At 52.7% G+C, this 24,403-nt stretch overlaps 1 protein-coding gene across 1 annotated transcript in view; it reads right to left on the bottom strand.

Annotated features, from left to right (window-relative positions):
• Positions 1-3,130: 3,130 nt before the first annotated feature.
• The window catches only part of HS3ST4 (heparan sulfate-glucosamine 3-sulfotransferase 4), a 61,359-nt gene continuing 40,086 nt past the window's right edge, over positions 3,131-24,403 (bottom strand). Inside the window, exon 2 of the mRNA XM_065685000.1 lies at positions 3,131-6,968. Coding sequence (XP_065541072.1) covers positions 6,332-6,968 — 637 coding nt within the window. The 3' untranslated portion in view covers positions 3,131-6,331. The remainder of the gene's footprint in view (positions 6,969-24,403) is intronic.

Here is a 24,403-nt window from a genome sequence, read left to right as displayed (position 1 = left end):
TTGTGTTACACCTATAATATTCCAAAATATTCCTGCTGGTGGTATAAAGCAATAGCAGAGTGTCCCTCAAATTATTTCTTCTGATTTCAAGCCTTTCACCTGAAGTCAGAAGAGCTTCTCAAAAGGCATCAAGGCTTTTCTAATCAGATTGTTTTTCCAGCGAGTGACTCATAGAGGGATCGTTTTTGAGGTCAGCAAAGCAAAGCAAAACCCTGAGCAAAAGGCACCACTAAAGCTGTTGAAGCAAGAGCATCGCTTCCTTTGGTGTTCCTGCCTGGAACATCTGGGAGGTCACAGCCTGCTGGCGCGGAGGCAGGAGCCACCAGGCTGCACCACGCAGGGTCGCCGGCTCCGTGCCAGGGAGGTGGTGGCAGAGGGCAGGGTGCTGGGGAAGGGAGTTTGTTCTTGCTGACGAAGCTGCAGCAGATCATGGTGGTTTGGACCTGGGCAGCTGAATGACCCCACGCTGCTCTTCTCCAGCTCATCTCTGTTCCATGTGTGAAACCCGATGGCGGGAGCACTTTCCGGCTGCTCTGGTTTCCTGGTTTTGCTGATGCAGGTGCAGAAAGCCCAGTGCTGCACACAGGACAGGGAAGGGCAGTAAGCCACAGGGTCTCGTATCACCACCTGGCTGGAGGCCGTCTTGGGCACAATGATCATGAAGTGATGGCTCCAGTTCTTGCAGAAGTAAAGAGGGGGTCAGCAGAACGGCTCCCTTGGACTCCCTGAGGCCAGACTTTGAACTGAGCAGGAGTCTGGTTGGCAGAGTCCCTCAGGGGGCAGTCGTGGAGGCAAAGGGGTCCAGGATGAGTGGACATGCCTCGAGATGGAAATCCTAAAGGTGCAGAGGCCAGCAGGGCAGAAAGAAGCCAAGCCTGGCTGAACATTGCTGAACGGGCTTTGGCTGGAGCTCAGGACAAAACAAGAGTTTATAACCTTTGGAAGAAGGGGCAAGAAATTCAGGACCACAGGGGTGTTGTGAGGTTCTGCAGGGGGAAAATTAAAAGGGCCAAAGCCCAACGAGAATTTAATACAGCAACTGCTGTAAAAGGCAATTGACATGCTTCCATAAATACATCAGCAGCAAAAGGAAGGCTAAGGAAAATCTCCATCCTTCACTGGATGTGGGGTCCATTTCTTCTTCAACAAGCAATAGGATAAGAGGAAATGGCCTCAAGTTGCATCAAGGTTTAGATTGGATATTAGGGAAGATTTCTTAACTGCAAAGGTTGGAACAGGCTGCCAGGGAAGGGGTTGAGTCACCATCCCTGGAGGGATTTAAAAGATGTGTAAATGCGGTGTTTGGGGACATGGGTTAGTGGTGGCCTTGGCAGTGCTGGGTTAGTGGCTGGACTTGATGATCTTAAAGGTCTTTTCTACCCCAAACAATTCCATGACTCTATCTAGTATGTCATCCTTCTTCAAGGGGCTCTGTTTGAAACCTGGCATCGGCACATACAGAACATGTTGAATCTTTACTGGTACCTCTTCAATCTGGTTTGCAAGACATCCTGGAGGATGTGACCTTGGAAGGCAGGCGGAATATTGAACCTGCATAATAAGAGCATCTCCGCATCAGTGGCAGCCTGTTGGGTACAGGGCAGTTAATAAATAATGAGGATGTCAAAGATAACAGCAGGAAAGTCAGAGCAGGCAGCAGCTTTGCAGCCGGCGTTCTGACAGCCGCCTGGCAACGGCCAATTAAGAGGTGCACACTGGTGCTCAGCCCCACATGGAGCACATTTGGCGCCAGCACCAGGGTCTGCTGATGCCAGTACTGGCACTGGGCTCTGGTGAGGCCAGTACCAGCACCGGGGCTCTGGTGATGCCAGCAGCAGGGCATCCCGCACATGTGCAGCATGTGGAGGGAGCAGGGAGCCGCCCGGGTCTTCCGGGAGCAAATCCCTGTAAGCAGCAAAAGGTGCTGAAGAGCCAAAGGGCAGCGGATTGCAGGGATGAGTGATGCTCGCTGGCCAGACAAGGAGAGGTCTGCAGAGGGTGGTGAAGCCTTGCATGGATCAGGGAAGGAGATAACTGTAAGAGGCAGCTGGAGCAGCTTAATGTGGGGCTCACCTGCATCTCGCAAGAGAGGAAGTTGCTCAGGAGCCCTGGCCCTGCATCCATCAAGTGCCAGTGCTGCCAGGGCAGCTCCTCAGGGTGACAGTCCCTGCTCATGGGGGTGTTTGGTTCAGGGTTAAATTATATCATACCACAACTTAAATATTAGAAATCTGATTATGTGCGAGGTGTAATTGATCTTCTGCTGACTTTCTAAGCATCTGGTAAGAGGGGACTGCTTTCCAAACAGCAAGATCTACACACAAATGATCTTGATTTGAATAAGTATTCCATCCTTGTTTAGCAAATATACCCAGTGTTAATGGGGCTTAATGGTGCCTGTAATTGGTGTCCAAAGTTATTTAAAAGTAAATTTACTAGAAAATAATTAGCAATTTTATAGTTGACTACTTCCTCATTTTGTTGATAAAAGTTTTTCAGTGGTTTTTATCAGATGACACAATAGGGCTGTGCTGTGAAGTGGCGTTTTGCAGACTAGCAGGAAATTGTGCACACAAAATAAGAGAAAAAAATCCCCCTCATCTCACTGCCTGCAGCCAGCCCCCTCCCTCCACTTATTATGCACTGACCTGTCCTTGATGAACAGCTACTGAAACGTCTCAGGCACTGCTCAGGGATTTGTTCTTTGTGACCTTGGAATTGCAGCCCAGGCTGTGAGGCCAGTGAGGAAAGTTGTCCCCCACCACAGGGACAGTCCTGCTGTCCCCAGCTGGGGCAGCTCTGGGTCTCTGGGGACAGTGACTGGTCCCTGCCTGCAGGGGAAAGCAGGGTTTGTGCTCTCCATGGGTCCCTGACTGGATCCCATGAAGGACATCTCAGGATGCCTGTGGGCTGGAGCTGGCCCAGGTGGTCCTGGACCTGGTCCTGGTTCAGGTCCTGGTCCCACTATGGCCCGCACCTTCCCCCAGCCCCTCTGGTACCAGTGGGGCCATGTCCCATAGCAGGCTCAGGTGGCTGCTTGGGACTGGGCTGGCTGGTGGTGGGTCATGGCCAGCACCCATCGTGGCTCTGCGGTTGGCGGGGTGTTGGTGGGAGAAATGGAGCAGAGAAATGCAGCTGCTACAATGTTTTATTGTTTAGTGCTGTGGGTTCAAGTGTTCAGTTCGGGGTTTTCATATTGTTCAGGTACGGTGACAGACAGAGACGCGTTTGGGAGGAGGCGACATCACAGCGGTTTGGTTTCAGAAAAGACTTAACTCTCCATTTCCAGTCTCTGAACCATAAAGTACCAGCTTTTCCAGAACAATGAATCACCCAGTCTGTGTATAAAATTAAATATAATTTATGCTCTGCTAATTGAAATCAAATACAAAATTCAATTTCCTGTGTACTCTAATGCTGACATTTGAATAGTCTAAAAAAACCGTGTTATTAACCTGACTCTCATTCGCAGGCCACTCTCGGCCAGATAGAAAATAATTCCCCTGTCAATCCCCAGCATCGGCGCGGCAGACGCGGGGCGCGTGTCAGGGAAGCAGAAGGGGCCGGTGGCACCGCGTCCCACCGGGATGGGGCGCTCGGCGGCTCCTCCGGGGATGGAGGCTGCAGCCGGTATAAAAAATAAACCTCTGAACATATGGCAGAAAGAACGGGAGCGAGAGACGGGCATGGGCGGGCCCAGCACCCCCTGCACCCCGCGCCGCTGTAAACCATGCGGTGACCCCTCTTGGGGGCTGCGGCGCACCCTGCTCCAGGGCCTTGTCCCAGCGGCAGGACTGTGCCCCAGATGTGACTGTGCTTCACCCCAGTGCAGGACAGATGCTCCGGGTCCAGCCGCGCGCCGTGACCTTCCTACTGGGATGCTTCATCGGGTCGTAGTTCTCAGACAAGAATGTGGTTTCAGATCTCCTGTCCCTCCAAGTGAGGGGTCCGATGGGAACAGTGACAGTGGCTGGATGGCAGCTGGGGACCAGAGGCTCTTCCCGGGAGAAGCCAGCCTGAGCTGCCCAGGGAGACACAGGGCAGCTCCTGGACCAGACCACACCAAGGCCGGGGCATGCAGGGAGACCTGCAGGGTGGCGATGGGGCTTCTCGGGGGCTCTTCAAGCTCAAGGAGACCTTGCTCGGAGAAAAACTGCTCCTGGTTCAGCTGGGGATGGGGGCTGAGGCAGTCCCAGCTCTGGCCATGAGGTGATGCACAGTGCCATGGGCACGGTCATGGGCAGCCAGCAACCTGCCAGGCCCCCACCATGCCATGAGCTGCGGCAGTCACCCAGGGCCAACCCCCCCTCTGCACTGGCAGGTCCTGCTCAGCCGGGTGTCGGGGCTGCAGCACGCTGGGAGCAGGCAAAGATCTCCGGATACCCCCCGGTGAGGAGCCTGGACACTGGTCCTCGGTCATCCCCTCCCTTGCCCTCCACTGAACGCATCGAGCAGCTCGCACCGAACTGTGTAACAATGGTTTTCACTTTGGAGCTGATCTGACATTTTAATAACATGTGAAACACTGTAAAATGATGCCTGTTACAGACTTCCAGTTTTCAGGTAATAATTCAGGGATTGTGGGTCTGTGAAAAACTGTGTTGTGTCAGGAGCTGGTTTTAAATCTAATCATGCTAACGGGAACTGACGTGATGTGAGCAGGGACCTCGCAGTGCCCCTCCAGCATGGCCCACGGGCTAAATTGTCCAAATGGCTTCAGCTCTGCCTTTCATCCAATCCAAGGCACCAGCACCACTTCATGGCGTAATGAACCACGCGACAGGCCACGAAACCCAAGCAGGTTCAGCTTGTTACCCAGAAAACAGTGATTTCATTTGGTTAGCTGCTCAGGAGGGATTTCTTGCCACCTTAATCAAAACTGAGCCTTTGTCCTCCCGCGGTGATCGTGCACAGCATCTCTGCTGCTTCCCTGTTGGGAGGCTGTTCCCTGCTCCTGAGGGAGCAGCCTCTCGCAAGGGGACAGGACTCACACACAGCCCAGGAGGCATCCTCACCACTTCTTAAAACAAAGCAAGCAGCCAGCGGTATTGGAGTGCCCTTAGAAATCACCCCGACTAGGGGAGCATTCAGCAACAGCAGCTCCGCATTTTCCCTGTTGCTCCCTCTCTGTTTTCCCTCAGTGATGGGGATGGGAGCAGTGCTGCTGTGTCAGAGGGCTGCTGGCTGCTCTCCACTGGTTCCAGCGTGCAGCACTCACCACGTCGCTGGCGGATCCAGCTGGGATCCAGGTTTATTCTACGGCTTCGGTAGAATAGGACTGCAAATTTGGTCGACTTGGTCATTTCCAGTGGAAAACACGCATTTTCCGTGCAGAGCAGTGCTCCCCCTGGGAATCCACTGCTCCTCCGTAATTGTGACTAAAGCTGAGCGCTGCTTCCCCACTGTGCAAGCCCCTCTGTCACCGACAAGCAGGAGAGCTCTCCTTTTCAAGGTGCAAAGGGCAGTGCCAGAGGCCGCACACCAGCCCTGCCCAGGCCCTGTGCTGCGGCTGGCCCCGGGGCTGTGCCTGCGGGCACCCCGCTGCTCCCACCTGGGACCCCCGGCTCCAGCCCTCGGAGCAGGGCACAGCACAGAGGAGGAGGGGCTTGGGGAGGACCCGGGTCTGATCTCACTGAGCATCCCAGCAAAAAGGAAGGGCTCCCTTCCAGCAGCGGGCATGCACCCATCAGTTGGAGGAGAATCAGGCCCAGGCGTTTTGTGGCACTTGGTAAACACTAGTTTTAGTGCAACAGGTAATTGGAACATCTGGTGCAAATGAAGTTTCTGTACATAGTTCCCCTGCAGCATAACTGGCTTTATTCCTTCCACACATAAACACCAGTGGGCACGTGAATGCACGAGCCCGGACTTCAACAGACCTGATGCTGCCGTTTGTGCAAAACTAGAAGCCAGGACAGAAGAAATCAGATCTATGAGTCTGACCCCATGCTGCTGGGTTTTGGGCCACCTCCTGCTCAGGCAGCCCCACAGGAGCTGGTCCTGCCTTGCCTGGCTGCGAGGGGGAGCCAGCAGCAAAATGTGGGCACCAAGCATCCCAGCATCCCAAGGAGTCCCGTGCCCTCTGCCTCCTTCCTCCCACCAGCCCCTGGCTTCTCATGGTCACAGTGGGGAGAGCCCAAGTGCAACCCGAGGTTTGGTGCCACTAAGGTTTCAGGGCTGGAAACACAGGGTTTCTTTGGCAGCAACCCTGACAGCGCAAGAGCCCTGCGCTCAAGATGCTGAGCCTCCAGCCCTGGGTGAGGTTTGGGTCTCTAATGATGATTTACATCTCAAAAGAAAAGAGCATTTTTTTTGTCCTGATTTTGTGGGTCTACTTATCACTCTCTTCCTGCTCCCACTGGAAATCCTGGCCTGTCATTTGGTAAAACATGACATTGAAGGGTTTGTAAAACTTCCGCAGTCTGTGGATGACGTCTGGGTCTATTTTGGGGTGAGTTCGACCCTTGGACTTGCCCAAGCAGCGGGGAGCACTGCTGTCCTCTGGCTTCTTTAGGCAGGGGAACCCCTTGGTTTTATTAAAATAAAAATGTTTCTCTGTCACAATCCTCTTGAGGCCTAAGAAGTCCTGGACCTTGGCCATTTCCCCAGCCGGGTCAGTGATGAGCCTCTCGCCACTGACAAAAAGGATCTGGGAGAGGGGGAAGTACTGGAGCCAGTTCTCCAAGTGCAGGGCATAGATCCCGATGCGGATGGCGCTCCAGGAGGCATCGATCAGCCCCAGGGTCCGGTTCTTGAAGGCCAGCACCTCGAAGGTGGGGATCTCCGGCTTCTTGGAGAGCGTCTGCGTGTAGTCTGAGATGGCGCGGGTGACCGGGTTCCGCACCACCACGATCAGCTTCGTGTCCTTGGCCATGGAGTGAATGCGCCTGGGGGCCTCGTTGGTCACGAAGTAGCTGGGGGTCTTCTCCATGGTGATCTGCCCGTCCAGCGTCTTGGGCATCACGTTCCTGTGCGGAAGCAGAGGAGGGATGTTAGCGAGGGGCCAGGCATGGGGGGACACCTCGTGTCCCTCCTGCCCTGTGCAGGCGCTGCTGGGGCTGTCAGGAGGGGGCATGCTGCCTGCCTGCGGGCCCCAGTGACCAAAGCACTTCTGGCTTGGCTTCCTCTTGGACCCTGGACATAGTGGGCACCTGAAGCATTAAATCAGCCTCAGTAACACATTATACAGTCAATTCGCCATAGGCGTATGTAGACAAAAGTTAATTGACAATAAACCTGTACAATACCTGTCTGTTCAGCAAGCCATCTGCTTCCATTTGCTCAATTAAGCCTATTCACTTCTGAGCCTTGTACCAGAGTGGTGCAGTTAGGATTACACAAGACCTTTTTGTTATGATGACATGCTTTTAAATGTCTCAGCTAATAAAACTTAATACAGAATAAGATCCCTTGCTTCTAGTACAATAATTAAATTTATTTACTATCTTGTATGTGAGAAAGAATGACTTTTCTTTTATCTCTAATTCACATGCTCTGTCAATAATTAATTGCTGCTGGGTTTTGAGCTTCCTGTGCAAGCACTTTTATTAGCCAAAAGGAATTTGCCTACTGGATAAATTAGCATAGCAAGACTTTCCTGGATAGCATATTACCATACTGTAAAATGAAACTGCAGCGAGATAGCATTTATATCTAAGAAAATGAAGAGGTAAATGCTCATCCGCGCTGCCCCCAGTTAAAGATTATCATAGCAAGCAGGAAGGTATTAAGTGATGTCCCTGGCAAGAGCATTAGAGCCTCTTTCACACCTCCTCAGGGTGCTGGAGATGCTGAAGAGCTGTGCCAGGAGCCAAGCTCCGGCTTTGCATGTGCCATGGCCATGCACTGACTGCTTCTTAACTGAGTTATAGCAGTACTTTCATCTTGAGCTCTCCAAGTGCTCCTGCGTAGGCGCAGCCCCACAGCCCCTGTTTGTTTAACCTCTCGTTGGCTGGTTTGCCCTGCAGATGGGGTGCCTGGGAGGCAGGAGGAGGAGCGGTGTCACTGCTCTGGGAAGCGCTGGTAGCGCTGGCCAGCTCTTGCAGCAGGCAGAGGATGGCGATGCTCGGGGTCTTACAGGATTATCCCTTCACATTGCAACTATTTTTAGTGCAAACATACGGTGAGGGAACAATGTGAATAGGCTGGAAATGGTTCTGTGAGAGCACCTTGGGCACCGGCGGCCGCGGTGATGCTGACGTCAAACTGCCGAGCCCCGGGAAGCAGCCATTTCAGGAATTACACAGCTCGAGTGAGGCCAGGCCCAGGTGGGTCTGACTGCCAGCCTTGCCTCCTGTGTGTGACTGCTGCCCAAGTGAAGGGGCTTGGTGCTGCCACAGGGCTGCTCGTGCCACCAGCATTCTGGAGTGAAGATGCCAGCGGGGTCCTGGCATCCTGCAGTCACCCCCTCCCTGTTAAAATTCCTCTCTCTGGGTCCTGGCAATGGGGCTGTGCTGGGAGCAGGGCTGCAGGCCCCCGGCTCACCCCTTCCAGCACACCCACGGCCAGGCCGTCCAGCATCGTGTCCCATCGGAGCTGCCCTCTGGATGTGGCGGGCGGGTGTCTGTGCTCCGGGTGAGCACTGCCACAGCCTGAGCCCCAGTCCCTGCCCTGACGAGCTGCCAGGACAGTGGGAGCCTGCGGGGAGCAGCAGCCGGTGCCTGCGGCTGTCCCTGGGGCTGGGAGAACATGTGAAGGAGTGAGGCAGAGAACTGAGGCCAGGGAATAAAGATGCTTCTAATCCAGTGACTTTGCCCAGGGCGCTCCAAGAACAGGTTTCTATTGAACCATTAATTACCAAAATCAATGTGTTCCTTGCTCCACAAAATAGTTATTTTATCATCAGTTATAGCTAGCAATTTGTGTGCATTTCCTTCTTAACGGGTTCTATCACAAGCTGCAGACCACACTTTACGCTGCTGCTTGCTGTTCCGTGCCAACAGCCAGAGCACATCCCTAGTGCCGGTGCTGCCAGTCTGCGGGGACACAGGTACCACATCCTATGTAGTGGCTGCGGGTTTTCTGGCCAGGTGCCTGTCCTTGACACCCGTCAGTAATGGGAGCTCCTAAGAAAGGACCAAGGATCTCTCAATCTCAGTGGATTACTCTGCCTGTGCTCCTTTCCTCCTGATTTCTGACACTGAAGATCTAATGAAGTTCCAAAGCAGAAAGTGTTAACATTGCTTCCCAATCTCTGTAGTTAGTGGCAACTCTAGATGCAGTTAACAGGCACATTAACATGCACAAAGGTGTCCAGTCCCGCCGGACCCATCACTGCTCGAAGACATCAAGCAGCAACAGGGTCCATTAATTCATCCTGCAGGGCTCAGGCAGTGTTTCTCCTCTGTGCTCTGTATTCACTGCTGGCCTGCTCTGAGAGGATGGGAGAATAGAGCTTTCCGCCTTCTCTCTTTACCCCAGTCTTCATTTTACACCACAGTAAAGCCTGACAGGGCTGGACCAGCTCTGACGCTCCCTTTGACAACAGGAATACTGAGGGTCTGGGTTCACAGCAGGTTCTTCCAGACCAGAGGCATGTTTGATCATGAGCTGATAATGGGGGTGAAACTCTGGGCACCTGGGGCTGTCCCTACTGCTGCTGCTGGGAGCTTGAATCAGCACCGCGGCCCATGAGGGTCAAATGGGTGCAGTGGGATCACTGAGCTTGTGGCAGGTGGCACCGTGGGCAATGGGAAGAGGCAGCTCCGATTTTTGCGCGAAGAGGGCATCAGCTGAACCAGCAGCAGCCGGGTAAAGCAGAAGGAGCAGTTTGCAAAGTTCTTCTACCTTGCAAGGCGAGCACCAAGCACCAGTCCCCCGTGGTGTTCAATCACCCGGACACCCGCACACTGTTTGTGCTGCCTCAGGCAGGATAAGCTGTTTTCCTGTGCAGTTCTCTAAGCAGAAGGAGGGACCAGCAGAGGCAGGAGTGGCTGGTGTGTGCTCCTCTGAGTCGGACACAGGCTGTCAAGTGTCAAAATGGGGCAATTACCTGATGCTAAAAGCTCTGTGGGATTAGGAGCGAGGGGCTCCCAGCCAAGAGGGCTCGAGGGGTCCGTGGCTCTCACCAGCTCCTCTGCCCCAGCCTCGCAGCGCTGCCTCCACCAGCACAACTGCTCTGCTCCGGGAGCTGGGGGAAAGGGGGCTCTGGGTTGGTTGACACCTCTCCCCGGTACCCAGCACCTCTGCTGCAGCGTGAACCGGGCTGGCCGCAGCCGCTGCCTGATGGGTTTCTGTAACACAGCCTTGAGCCTGGCCTCTCTCCCAGCTGACAAGATGCTGCTCTGCAAGTAAGTGCCTGGGGGCTCTAAAACTAAAAGCTCAGAGCCAACGGGGACTGGCTGGGCCGTGCCCCTTGTGCCCATGCTCTGGCTGCGCAATCAGAGGGTGGTACTGATGGCGTTTGTGCTTCATTTGCTCCTACTGCCCCTGACCAGCACCTCCCTGGCACTCGGAGCCTCTTGGTGCCCAGAGATGTGGTACTTTACCTACGCAAGCCTTCATTTGCTCTGCGTCATGGATTGTGTCTGTGGTCTGCGGGGTTTTAGATGACAGTGCTTCAAAAGAGACGAAATCACTCAGAGTTCAGAGGCAGTTCTGCTCTCTCCTTACCCCTGCTGCTGCTCCAGCCCATCCCAGCGCTGGCCAGGCTGGGTGACAGGAGGAGGGTCCTGTCCTGCAGGCACTGCCGTGCTCCAGCTGCCCCTTCACAGGCACGTCTGTAAACAAGGATTTTGGTCCCCTCTGCTCTATGGTCAGGGCAAGATGATTGTCTTGCCTTTAATATTGTACTTACTGAGCTTTGCCTTTAAATTATGGTTTCAATAAACTACTGCAAAAAAGCCCCAAACCTCTAAGCCCTTTCCCTGTAGTGGGGATGCTTCAGACAAGACACTGGAAGCAAGTTGTAGTGGCTGGTGTTGAAGTATAAAACAAACACACCAGGGGTTTATAAAAGAAGCACGAACAAACTATTAATTACAACAGCCCCTTCAGATGATGTTATCACAACAAACAGGAGCCAAGGAATTGCAGAGCTAATAACCTGAAAGTGTTGCCACATTTACAGACCCCGTTTAACTCCATGCACAATAAAGACAAATGGACGGAGAGGCTGGCACTGAGGAGAGACAGCAGGGAAGGAGCGATCAAGGAAAAGAGGAGGAAAAGCAAATTCAGCTCTTGCTGCACACTGGGAGCTGCAATGTGTCCTCGAGACACCCCTGGCCCTGCAGAGCACCACAACTGCTGCGGCTCTGGGATGCGCAGAAAAGCTTTTTCCCCAAGCTCTGCCTGTTTCAGAGTTACTTCTAGGTGCTGCCCTTCCTGGGCAGGCATGCGGGTGCCTTGCTGAGCTCCCACCAGGCACTGGCAGCTGGAGCCGATCAGCACCAAGAGCCAGTGAGCCCCACACACATCCTGCTGCATCCATCCTGCTGCATGCACCATGCCACTGCACGCATCCTGCGGCATGCAACCATCCCACTGCACACACCCTGCTGCACGTGTACATCCCACCACACGCACCCATCCTGCTGCACACAGTAGCTGTTGCCAACTGCACAGCAGAGAACAATGCACAGCATCTGTTGCTGAGGGTAACAAGGGTGTTAAACCTGGAGCGGCCGAGACCCTGGAAGGGCAGGAATGCTCCTCAGAGCAGTTAACCTTCACAGAGCTGCTTGCATGTGCTCTGCCCTAATCGCACATGTGCTGACAGAATGCCAACCAGCTCCAAGCACTCCTGCAGCATGCAGTGCTCCTATTGCTCTCCTCTGGTGGCTGCTGCAGAGCAATTGCAGTGCTGGGACAAGGCTTTGCTCCTCGAGTGGACTCCATAGCCTCTTGGACACACTTTGGGTTTTCTTGCAGCATTTCTTCCCCTTCTGATGCTAGGCTGGTTGGTGAAGAGGCATGGACACGCTGCTGACCATGCCTGATGCACCTCTGCAGAGCAGTGCCGGAATGGGACACATCTGCTCATGCTCCGCCTCTGGTCTCTACTTACATTCCACCCCCTCCATCACCTCCCACCTGAAAAAAGGGGACAATGACAACAAGCCCCTGGAAGGAGCTCCACCACCCTCCGGCATCAACAGCTCCATCACTCATTTGTGGGGACGGGCCTCATTTCTTCATGTTGGTAGCAGCATCCCTGCGCTGTGCCATGTCAAAATGAAACTTTCATGGCCGTTCCTGGGCTTGGATCTAGAACTACCCGGTCCTCCAAGCAGTGATCAAATATGCATTATTGGGTGCTTGTGTGGGCTTTTGATATTTCACTCCTTTCCTGTACATCCCCTGGTGCTGTGAGCTGGAGCAGAGCAGGGTCAGGATGGGGCCCTGTGTGCCCCAGCCCCTGCAGCAGGATGGGGACTCACTGCTTCGGCACGTAAGAGCAACCCCACGGCTCCCGGCCTCCCATGGCTGGTGGCAAGGGCCAGCTCGGAGCGCTCACTGGGGGAAGTGCTGCAGTAATTGTTCTTAACCGCCGGCTTCAGAAAAGCTCTTTATTTTCAAAGGATACGTCTTATAAATCTGTGAATTTGCATGTTGCCAAAATCCCCTTGTGCTTTATTTAAATCCAGATTATCTTGTTTATTCCTCCAGTCACAGCTGTCATTTATCTCTGTGTAGGCAGCCTGCTCACGGTGCTGCAGGTTTCCCGCAATCCCACTCTAAAGGAGCCTTTGTTGGCTGGATTTTCATCTTCTCCACAAGAGAAAAAAGTTCTCAGCAACTCCCAGGGCCGGGAGGAGCGGAGGAGGACTCTGCTTTGCACAACTGCTGCCCGAAAGAGGCGATGGCCAAGCACTGAGACGGTGTCACTGCCCACGGAGCTCGGCTCCGCGGGGTGGAGCAAACATCTGCTTTTGTCTTCTCAGAAGGCAAACATGAAGTCATTTTCCCTTTTATTATTAACACATTCCAGTGTAGCTGCTTGAGCTGTCAGCTGTGACCTGCCAGTAATTCAGCCGCCTTGGGACGCTGAAGGGGAGAGTGGCATTGCAGCCGCACGCTGCAGCGCGCATTAAAAGCAGAACCTATTTGCTGTAAGCCCCCAAGTCAAATCTCTTGTTGAATTTGTTCAAACATAAATTTACAGCTGAATTTACATAGGTTTAATGTTTTATAATCTTTTTGCTCTGTGAATCTATATTCAAGACTGAGTGCATTAGCTTAGAAATATTGTGCTTAACGCTGAAAATAATTTTAATCTCTCCAAAGTCCAATCCTTTGCACATCACTAAACCTCAGAATCCAATCCCTTCTAATAAGAGACACAAAACCTGCATCTGTCACTGCCTAATAGATTCATACTGCTCTAATTCAAATGGCTTGCACACGTCTGTTAAAAATCATTAAACAAATTGTAAAGCACTTTCAGAAAAGCGGGTACCAGATCAGACTGGGGCTAAAGCAAAACAAATCTCCCCCGCGGGACTGACTGAGAGAGTTTAGTGGTTTGGAAGCTGGTGGCTGTGGGAGAAGGGGATGAACCACCCTTCTCTGTGCCTTGAGCTCTACTCTTGCGGGACTTAATACCCCAAATTGAGGGCTGCCTGGAGCTCTTGGTTTCCATCACCAACACAAGCAGCTTTCCCCACCCCCAGAGGCTGCAAAGCCATTTGGAGTCCATGCAGAACACTCTCATGAGGGGCAGGTTGAGATCCAAGAGCACTGCCTTGCTCCATGCCAGCCACATCCCTGCTGAGCTCCTTCAGTGCAGGACTCAGGAGCTCAGGACACTGCGGCCAGAGCAGGAGCAGCCCCAGCTCTCACTGCAGCCAGGGAACAAGGATCAGCCAGGGCTTGGGAGCATCTCACTGCCCTGTAGCAGGGCCAAGCATGGGGCTGCACTGTCCTTCGGGGTCGCAGGGTTCCTCCGGGGCCGCCTGGACCATCCCTGGACAGCAGCATCAGGATGGATGGAGAAGGGCCCAGTGTTGCCATACCAACGCAGGTGCTAACGGTGCTGACTAACTGCAGGCTGATCTGATCCCAACGGAAGCATCGAGTTGCTATGGTAACCGAGATGCCAAATTGGAGATGGTGCCAATAGCAAAGTTATCCAAACAGAGGCAAGTGTGTGCAGCAGGGGCCTGGCCCCAGCCCTGCTGAGGCTGCTCCTGGGCAGCTGCACAGCTTGGGACACTGTGGAGCCTTGGCTGCATCCCAGGACTTCCATTCCATTGGGCTCCCCTGCTCCCTGCTTTGCTCTCCTGCTCCTCCACCCCTGCTTCCCTCACAGACATGGCCAGAGGGGTCTGTGCCTCTCATTGCAACAAATCCCAATGGGGCTTCCACCTGGAGGAAGGATGCCGCCTGCGAGCATCATCTGAGCCGCTCTCCCAGACACTGAGGAAAATGCCCTTGGAGCACAGTCTATTTCTAATCTGATTTTTCATCATCTCACCCAGTCTGGAGTCCAGCAATGGTGGTGAAAGGGATTCTGTGTCTCCACAAAATGTAAAATCTTTAACAGCACATTGGCATGTTTTTAGGTTGGCCTGGAAAAAAAGTTGCTCCTGAGAGCCCACTATTGATTCTGTCAGGGATTCAAAGGTTTTATAGGCATCGCTCAGGATCTCTTTAGTACTTGTACCTTCTTAATGGCTCTCATTGCCAATAGGACTGAAAACATCCCCCTGCTCACTGGAAAGTGGCTGAATCCATGCCAGGAGGCAGAGCTACTGCCACTGGAGCGTGGCCACCATCCATGGCCAGCAGGCAAGTGTCCCAGCAGCCCTGGGCACGGAACACGTCCATGGTTCCTCTGATGGAGGTGATACCTGGGCTAGGGACCAAGGCGGGTGAACCTAACTCAGGAAGGCTCCTCTCCTCCTACCACTCTGCAACTAAATCAGTGGGCAGGTGGCTGAGTAGCAGACAAAAATATAAATATGCTCTGATTTCACTGGGACCATCTGGCTCATGCATGATAGGCGGGTAAGAATGCTATAATCATGGAGCAGAGAACTAAGCTGATCCATTAAAGTCTTTTAGCTGAAGCAACTATGGAACCTGTATTAATCCAGCAATGCTTTGTGAACAAACATCACAAGGTTAGATCCATTCAGTTGCAATTAAAAATAACCCTGGCTGTTCAGGCTGGCTTGGATAGCTATTACGGCACTATGCTCCCCAAAGGCTCTCACGTATATAGAGTGTTGATGCTCACACAATGCAATCTGAAATTATGATCTTAATGCTAAATCTTGCTTTCTTCTGTTCTTTCCTCAAGTGGATCTCCTCTGGGATACGGCTGTTGCCTTGTGCTGAAATCCCTTTGCCCATCTGACTGCACAGCTCACACACAAATTGGAGTGTCTCAGATTAGACAGTGCTGCTGTGATTTTACTGCCTTCTCAATGGGGGTGCCCTTAACCAGCCCCCTCCTCCCCAGCAGCCACGGCGAATGCACGGGGCTGTGCTCGCTGCCCTGGCCTGGCCTAGCAGCTCTCCTAGGAGCAGCCCCCGGAGCTCTGCAAGCTCTTGGCACAGCTGGCGGCACTCAGCACATCTGCACTGGCACTCACCACCTCAGGGGCTCACAGCCATGGCCCTCAGCACCACTTGGCTTTGGCTGTGCAAAGCCATCTCAGCGCCGAGGATGAAGACGTGTGTTCAGTGTCACATTGTTCTACCAGGGATAAATGTGGCCCAGACTCTCCAATTTTAGCGTATGATTTATTGCTGGTCAGTGCTGAGCCATGAAACAGCTTGTGAAAAAGGCTGGAAATGCCTGTTCCTAACCCCACTGCAGTCAACACTGTTTTGACTAAGCCTCGCTACTGTTCTCTGCAGCAGCACTGTGATCCTATTCTCTGGGAATCTCTCAGTGTCATCTCCCAGGTTTAATTGCTGTATTAATCACAGTTACAGCTAAGCAGCACTAGTGAGTGCCCTGCCTCGCACATGCTGGAACAGGGACTCCCTGGCAGAGCCTGCCTCCTCTGATTGAGGATGTGCAAGTCAAAGAGGTCTGTTCTAAGACCAGGCTTCCCTTCAGCGTATGGGTACAAGTCCCTTGAGTGAGCTCATGCATTTTCTACTGTCACAGAAGAAGGGAAAGGACCTGGATGCCCGTGACTGCGTGTAAATCCTAGGGCTGAGCAAGCAGCCAACCCAGAAAGCAGCCCACCCGCCCCAAGGACTGCGTGAACCACACTGAGCTCCACACTCGAGACAGGTCTTGCAGAAGAAGTTCAGGCAGTTTGGGGAGCAAACAGCAGGTATTTAATGAGCAAACACAAACTCACTGAAAAACTGGGGTGTCCCAATACCTGCGTCTCAGTCACAGGCAGCTTGCTCTAAAGACTGGGGATGCTCCCGTTCTCCCAGCACACCCACAGGTAAAAGAGGCATCAAGTACGTGGAATGCTGACACACGTGGTGGATGGTGCCTGCAGGACACAAGTCCTCTCCAAAACAGCAGGCCCAGTGCACCTTCTGGCAGCAGCCCATGACAGAGCTGCCATTCCCACTCGCTTGGGAAGAGCTTTTCCCAAGGTGGAGCTGGCCTCAGACATGCACCAGCCAGGCCCCTCTGCCCTGAGCACACCGGTTCGACTGCCTGGCACCCCTGCAGAAATGCTTCCATCCAGCACTGCCAGCCCCTGCCGGCTGCTAATGCTGTGGAAGTCTCAGGACTGTTAATAATACATGCCATTGATGTTACAGGCTATGGTTCCTGGAAAAGCCAGTTTGATATGGAAAAGATACAGCTGAGGAAGGGTGTTACAAACAGTCCAGTCCACTTTAAATACCGATTTGACTCAACTGGGTGTTTCAAACCATTCCTGCTTCCCAAAGGCAGTCCCATCCTGAGAAGGAACACCATGAAACTACACTATTAAAATGTATTAGTCTGGAGCTACACATCATGAGGAGTTCTTTTTCATCTTCTGGAGAATTTACTTCTACCAGGAAAAACACGCTGACAATAATGGCTGCCTAAGTGAAAGCACTGCTGCTGTATCATGCTAAAAGCTTTTCAGGGAAAAACAGTAAATAAATTCCACTCTTCAGATATATCTGGATGTTATCCTAACACAGTGCCAGAGTAATAGGTGAGCCATCAACAGCTAAAAGGCTGGGAATTGTTATGGAGGGACAGCAGAAGAGCAGTACCTGCAGAATAGTTGAATAACAGAAGTAATTGTGCACATCCCGCTGCTGACTTCTTGCAGCGCTGGCAGCTGGGGAAAGGAGATGGACTCTCCCCCGAGTGGCACAGAAAGGTCTGATATGAAGCCACTGGTCCCGGCAGGGTAGGGACCAGCAGCCACCCCTGAGCTCAGCCCTTCTGCAGCTTCAAACCCCCATGAGTCCTTGTTCAAACTCAGCTGTAGACAAGATGGGTCCATGCAGGGCCACTGGTGCCGCAGACAGAGTGGCTGAATGCAGGGGGACAGGGACAAGGAGGACAGGATCCCACAGGGAGGGGACAGCAGATGCTGGAGGTAGCAAAGCCAGTCCCAAGTCCCTCCACATACACACCAGGTGGCCAGATCTTCCCAACTGCACCAACCTCCGGGGACCGAAACACAACATCCCACTTTTTAATCTACAGTGGCGCAGGTCTGCATCCTGGGGCTCCGCACTTGCCCTGGGCAGAGCTCCATTGCCCTCCCTCGCCATCACCAAGCAGTGGTGAGCACCACTGCCCCATCCCTCTTCACTGCCTCTTCCTGCAGCTCCTGATGTGTCCCACTCTGCGCTATAGCCATCCTGGCTGTATCAGCTCCCAGGTCCCCAGAGCAACCCGGAGGCATTGGGACGGGGCACTGCATCACCTTGGTCCCAGCCTCAGACAAGCCCCACGGCAGCCAAGGCAAACCCCGCATGACCGCCAAGCACCGCACGGGTCTGAGACTCCCTTTTCCCACCCTGGAGCTGCTCTTCACTGCCGAGGGCAAGCTATTTATTATTTGCTTCTGCCGATTATTTTGGGGTTTAAGTTCATTTATTATGTATGCAAAAATGGTAATATACTGGCATCTGAATGTCTTTTAGGCATACAATATCCTTATTATTCAAAATGTTTTTTCCTCCATAATTGAATGGTTTACCTTATTATTACTTTATGTTAATGACCCAGCATTTCCATTTTTCTATAGGATGCTTAATTGTAAGCAAAGTGCAATCAGAATCAGAGATGCCATCTGTAATTGACAGCATCATAATAACAGTGAGCATTGCAGGAACAAAGTACCAAAATAAACAGCAGCGGAGAAAGGCGCCTCTGAAAACACCCAGGAAGCTGCTCCAGGCTGGGACAGAGCCCGGCCGAGCAGGATCCTCACCCTCGGCAGTGACAGTTTGGGCATTAACACAGATCGAGTGCTATTTATATCAGTTTGTACATTTAATCAGTTTTTTTGCAGTTTTCAGCGAGATGTGAACTATATCCCTGTCCAAGGCATTTGGTTCAAATCAGCTGAGACAGAGAATAATCAAGATTTATGATTCTCATTCTGACTTGGATCACACAGTCTGTGCAATCGGTACAGCAGAGCTTCCTCTCCGAGCCCAGCTGACATCCCTTCACTCTCCCTCGCAGCAGTGATTTAACGTCCATCTCGGGAGCTGTCAGAAGCTGCTGCAGCTCCAGATAACGGCAGCTCCAGGCTTCTCCCCTCTCTTCACCGCACGCAGCCGCCCGCTCCCCTCCCACCCAGCCAGGGGCTGCTTGGCAGAAATCAATAAAATAGCAATTGCCAAATAAAAGGGATTTCATCTTGTTTTACCTCTCAGTACAGCTTAGGGCAGCCAGACGGCGTAGCCTGTGGCGTGTCTGACCTTTCCTACATGGAGCATCCTTGCTTGGGGAACAGCATCGCAGATCCTGCACAAGCCTCCAGCGCCCAGGTCACCTGCCCCGCTGCGAGTGGAAGGGGCTGGGGATGGAGCGAGTCCCGGGTCTGCAGCAGGGAAGGGCCTACGAATGGCTCAGGAGGCAGCTTCCAGCAGCAGGAAGTGTTGTCAGTGCTCGCAGCAGACAGCTCTATTTCCAGCGGCTCAGCGCCGGTCCAGGGAGCCGGAGCTGGGCTCTCCAAGACCTCAGCTGGGAAGCAAATGTTTAGATAAAAATTAAATGATCCAAAAGCAACTCCATTAAGAGCAGCCAGGTGATGGGAGCACAGTGGTGGCGGGGCTGCTTCCAAGCCGTTTGCAGGCAGCCATGCCAGGCACTGCAGGCTGGCTGTGGTGTGCTGGCCTCGGCTTCCGAGACGTTGCGGTGGGCTCTTCCCTAGGCATCTGCTCCTGTCAGTGCCGGATGGACACAAGCCCAGGCCAGACAGCTCAGTGGCAGCAGCGCATGAGGCTTCTGGTACATGGAGTGCTTTTGTGCCTGGAGGGACCCTGGAGGCTACTCCACATCACGCACAGAGCCAAGCAGGATCTCTCCCTGGGCACCACAGCCCAAGCACCCCCATGATAAACCCCATCTCCTAGGTCTGGCTCATGACAAGAGAGCACCACGACCCGAGCAGGAGGCTCAGCAGGGTTGGTGGAATAACTGGGGTGATGGGGGCTCTGTTTCGACTGCAGCAGGGGAGGGCAGCTTTCACTGTGCACACCCTCAATACAGAGGCAGAGAAACAGGCCCACCAGCAAAGGAAAAGAAAGGCTGTTTTCTTGCATTTGCGGAGGTCAGTACAGGTGCCTGCTAATGTTCTGTTTTCTTCAAGGTTTGTTTAGCGATCTTCTCCCCATACACATACACACTATGTGCAGCACAGCTTAGATTAGGCCAGGAGTCTGCTAAATTCACATATGCAGTATAACATTCAAGTAAGTGAAAAAACAGACTGCTGCCATCCCAGTCAATAGAGTAAACAACTCCTGGTTTGGATAAACAGAATTACTAGTGCTTCAGAGCCCTGGGCAGCACTGCACCCTCCGATTAGTGTAAATGCTAAACACAAACCAATTAACACTCTCTAAGTCTGCTTATCTCATGTCACTTAGTGCTAAAATAAAGCCTAACACTAAATACACGTATTGATTTAGCCATTAAATCCAGCATCACTCAAAATAGCTCATTATATTACTGAGAAACAAATAAAGTCACCTTAATTTTCAGAACCTACTGTATTATGAACAATGACTTAATTGCTCCATCCAGCACCAGGGACTTAGTGCTGATACTGAGGAGAGCCTGATACTACTTGGCTTGAAAATGAAACCAGGTAGGACCAGAGGCAGAGGGGACAAGAGGACACCCCTGTGCCACCCATGGCAGCCTCACTGTGGAGACACTCATCATGCCCCCAGTGCTGTGCCATCAGCTCCAAGAGCCGAGATACAAACATGACCCCTAGGAAGAACACTATTGCTGGTGCCAGACACCAGTCCTGGGCATCCATTAGCTCCTCTAAGGAGGAGGATGAGACTCACCACAGTCCTGTCAAATGCTCCATGATGCTGGTGCCACTTCCTAGAGCACAGCCAACACTGACAGAGCACCAGCCTCAGTCCCGAGGAACCAAAGCTGCTTTGCCTTCACTGGGGGTTTATATGCCTGTTAATTTAGGGACTATTGGAAGCTGGTGTGTGGGAAGTCGATGATGGGAAGAGCCCGGCTGGCAGCATCCTGCCCTGAGGAGTACCGGGAGCAGGCAGGGATAGGGGGTGGGTGGTGTTTACATTCCCGATTACAAGAGCTCATTCTGGCTTTGGCCCTTCTGCAGGCAAGGTTAATGGGATGTGAGAGCCCACAGCTGCCACAGCACCAAGTGAGGAGGACAGACAAGGACCAGCAGTATTAACCAGCCAGGAGTGATGCAAAAAATGGTTATCTCAAGCTGTTTGGAGGCACGGATTAAAAATAAATCTTCCTGAGTTTAATATTCTGCCAGTCAGCTCCTTTTTGTAGGTGGAATCTATTAAAAAATTATCTTTCTGCTAAAATGCTAAAGTATTTCTGACGTTTAACAGCTTGCTTTAAGCAAAAAAGTGCAATAAATACATGGGAGAGCTAATTGGCTCCAGTGCACCCAGCACCCAGCCCGTCATGAATAAGCAATGCGGTGCTAGCTCACCAGTGACTCCTGCAGACCCTGGCTGCCCGAGCAATGGTGCATCTACTCCAGTCTCCCTGTTCACCCAGGGTAACTGGGAAGCTCCCACCAGGATGCAGAAGCAGAACAAAACCAGACAGAAACTGAACGTTTGGACCCTAGGGTACCAGGGGAACATGTGCTGTAATATGGCCTCTGTACTTTGAGGTACTTGGTTTGCTGCAAGATGCAGAAGGAGCTGTTTGGCAATGTGGTCTTCTCAATAAAAATTAATGCTTTAACAAGAAGCCAAATAGCTACAGCTAATGTACTTCTGAATGAGATCTAAATTTTATTCATAAGCATCAGTGTCAGGACTAAAATAACAGTTTTATGGACACTATGAGCATAAACAGCTCTGCTGATTCAAAAACAGAAACTGCACTTCTGAATGAATCGACTCATTCATTTGGAACAAAAGCATCATTTTAAATACATGCTTCAAATAAAAGAGAAAGCCAGAGACAATATTCTTCTCATGAGCCTGCTTCCAAGAAATGCACTGCAGAGAAGGGAAACAAGCTCCTGGCGAGGGGATGCTGACTGTGAAAGTGATGGGGAAAAGGAGCAGAGATCACTCAGAAGCTGTCTGGGACACGGCTGGAGGTGGGGTGGGATGGTATTCCTTCCCCTTGCCCCCTTCCAAATCATCTATATGTGGAAAAGAATCTCAGATGGGGAAGAACAGGGCTGTGGGGCTGTGGAAGCAGCCCTGAGCTCCAGTGTTCAGGACCTGCTGGCTCTGGTGCCTGTTGAAATGGCTTTTGCTCCTCTGGGCTGGATTGCACCATGTTTAGGCATTTCTCTAGAATCCCGAACACCAGGTATTGGGAGACCATAATGAATTTAAAGAAAAAAGCAATCCCAGGGCTGTGGGCATCACTCACCCATGTGTGGGAGAATGCACGGAGCCTCTGAATGTCCCTCCACATGGATTTGCGAGGATGCAAGAGCATCTGCATGGATGGCTGTACACACACAGCCATAGTAGGGGATGCAGGATGTATGATACGGCAGCAGCTACACTGAATTTGTGTCTGGAGAAACATAATACAGAGGAGATGACTGCTCCTTGCAGCTGTTTCCAGCCACTGCTGGTCCCTGGTCTTCATGCTCTACCTCTGACTGTGCTGTTTTCCTTGCCTCCTGCCACTGTAACACACCGCGGTGGTTCCAGGGGCTGATGGCCACAGCAAGCATGGATGAAGGCGGCTTGAGCATATTCCTCAGTTTGGGATCCTTCCTGCTGCCTTACCTGTCATTTCCAGATGTGCTTTTAAGTGGCAGTGGCCTGGGCAGGGCCCTGTCGTACATTGCACGAAGGGCTCTTCATGAGCTTAGTCTGGATCTTGCTGTGGATATTGATAAGCACAGATAGCCACTGCGAGCCCGACAAAGCAGTTGCCAGTGCAAGCTAAAAACAGCGCTAAAATGGGGAAATGTGGAGAGCTGCATAACTAACTACAAGGTTTTTAGAGAAATACATCTCGGAGAATGTGCTCATTACAGGCAGGAACGTCAGGCAGCTGTCAGGCACTGCTCCGACATAAAGAGAACTTGATCGACGTGCATGACAGGATGAGATAATGATGGTCATCTGGGCTGGCGGCAGCTCTTGTGCCTCGAGGCCTGAAACAGGGAGCTGTGCACCGTGGCCACCTCTGCTGAGCGAGGGTCGTGCTTCCGGGGCAGAGGAGCTGTGGCCAGGTGACAGTAACCGGGGTGGTTTGGCTGGGCAAGGGAGATGGTGACACAGGGATGGGGCACACGGAAAGCTGAAGCCCTGAGCCCGCACTGCTCATCGCCGGTGTGGAGCATCCTGTGGGGACACGGCTCCTCCCAGCCGCCCTGGCCAAACCCCGCCAGGAACCCCGACAGGCATTGGGCCACGTCCTCTGACGGTGTCCTTGCGGAGGATGCTGAGGGCACCTCATCCCCCAGCACACGATGTGGCACGGGTGTGCGGGCTGTGGTGGGACCACGCCAGCCAGAAGCACTCCAGAGCTGGGTTGAAGACCACATTGTGCATTCAGTGAGGAGCCGTGAGCTGTCGGAGCTGCTAATGAAACCGCAACAGGCTCTGGACAGTTTGCTTATTTTACAAGGCCAATTAGGGGCTGTGCAAGAGGAAAACTGCCAGCAGCCAGCACCCCCCTGCCCTCACCCGACTCCTGCAAGTGAGAACAGGACCGAGCAGCTGCCATTGATACTGAAACAGCCCGGGTGAAGAGATCCTCACCCAGCCCTGAGCAGCCAGAGCTCCTGGCAGGATGCGGCCAAGCACAACCCTCCTGCCCCGGGCAGACCCTGGTCTCCAGGCCGAGATCTGGGGCAGGTCTCTGTGCTGGGAGCCCAGCTCCTGCTGCTGCTGTGCTTCCTGTAACTGGGGTAATATATCTGTGGCCACAAATGAAAGATCAATATTTATTTAACACACACACACACACACACTACCCTTTAGAGGCCCTTAATTGTAAATTAATCATCATTAACTGACAGTAATTGAACATGCTGAAAGCTGCGATCACGGCTTTCCCCACAGCGGGAGGCCCTGTTGCGGCTGCTGCGGCGGAGGGAGCAGGATGGAGGTGAGATGCTTGTGCTTTAGTGCTCCCTCAGGAACGGCAGCATCCTCCAGCCTGGACATCCCCACCATGGCCCCTGTGTCCAGCACAGGGGCTGAAGAATGTCAGGACTGAAGGGATTGTCCCAGGAGAAGAGCACTCCAGGGATGTGCTGCCGCCTGCCCTGGGACTGCAGATGGTCCCAGGCAGGGGAAACATGGTATGTTGTGTTGTTATGTTATGTTACGCTATATGTTATGCTGTATGTTATATGTTATATGTTATGTTATGTTTTGTTTTGTTATGTTATATGTTATGTTTGTCACATATGTTGCTCACCGGCTCATGGTGTGCTCTCTGCAGGAGGCATAGCTAACGGCAGGCTCCAAGCCCAGGGGAATGCCTTTCCCTGGGGAGGCAGAAGCTGCAGTTTGTTTCATTCCTGATTTCACAGAAACATAAACCAGAACTGCACGTGCCAGCTCCTCCTCCCTTGGCTCCGATAGCTCCGGGCCCTGCCATGGGGTGTTGCAGGACAGCAGTGGGCAGAGGCTGTGGGAGATGCCTGGTCACCAGCAGCAGCGATTTGGAGCGTGATGCTTTCAGAGGAGCCTGCACACTGGAGGCTGTTGAGGCACTGGTGTGCTCCCCAATCCGGGGGGCTGGAGCAGCTCTGCATTTCTGTGTCACAGTGATGAAGCTACAGAACCCATCAGTCTGTGGTGGGGCGTGGAGGGAGCGCGGCAGGTCTCTGGCGCCAGCAGGCTGTGC

The sequence above is a fragment of the Lathamus discolor genome, chromosome 6 (assembly GCF_037157495.1).
Source record: "Lathamus discolor isolate bLatDis1 chromosome 6, bLatDis1.hap1, whole genome shotgun sequence".
NCBI classification, from domain to species: Eukaryota; Metazoa; Chordata; class Aves; order Psittaciformes; family Psittacidae; genus Lathamus; species Lathamus discolor.
Note: the sequence above shows the minus strand (reverse complement) of the source record. Positions and strands in the feature narration are given on the sequence as shown.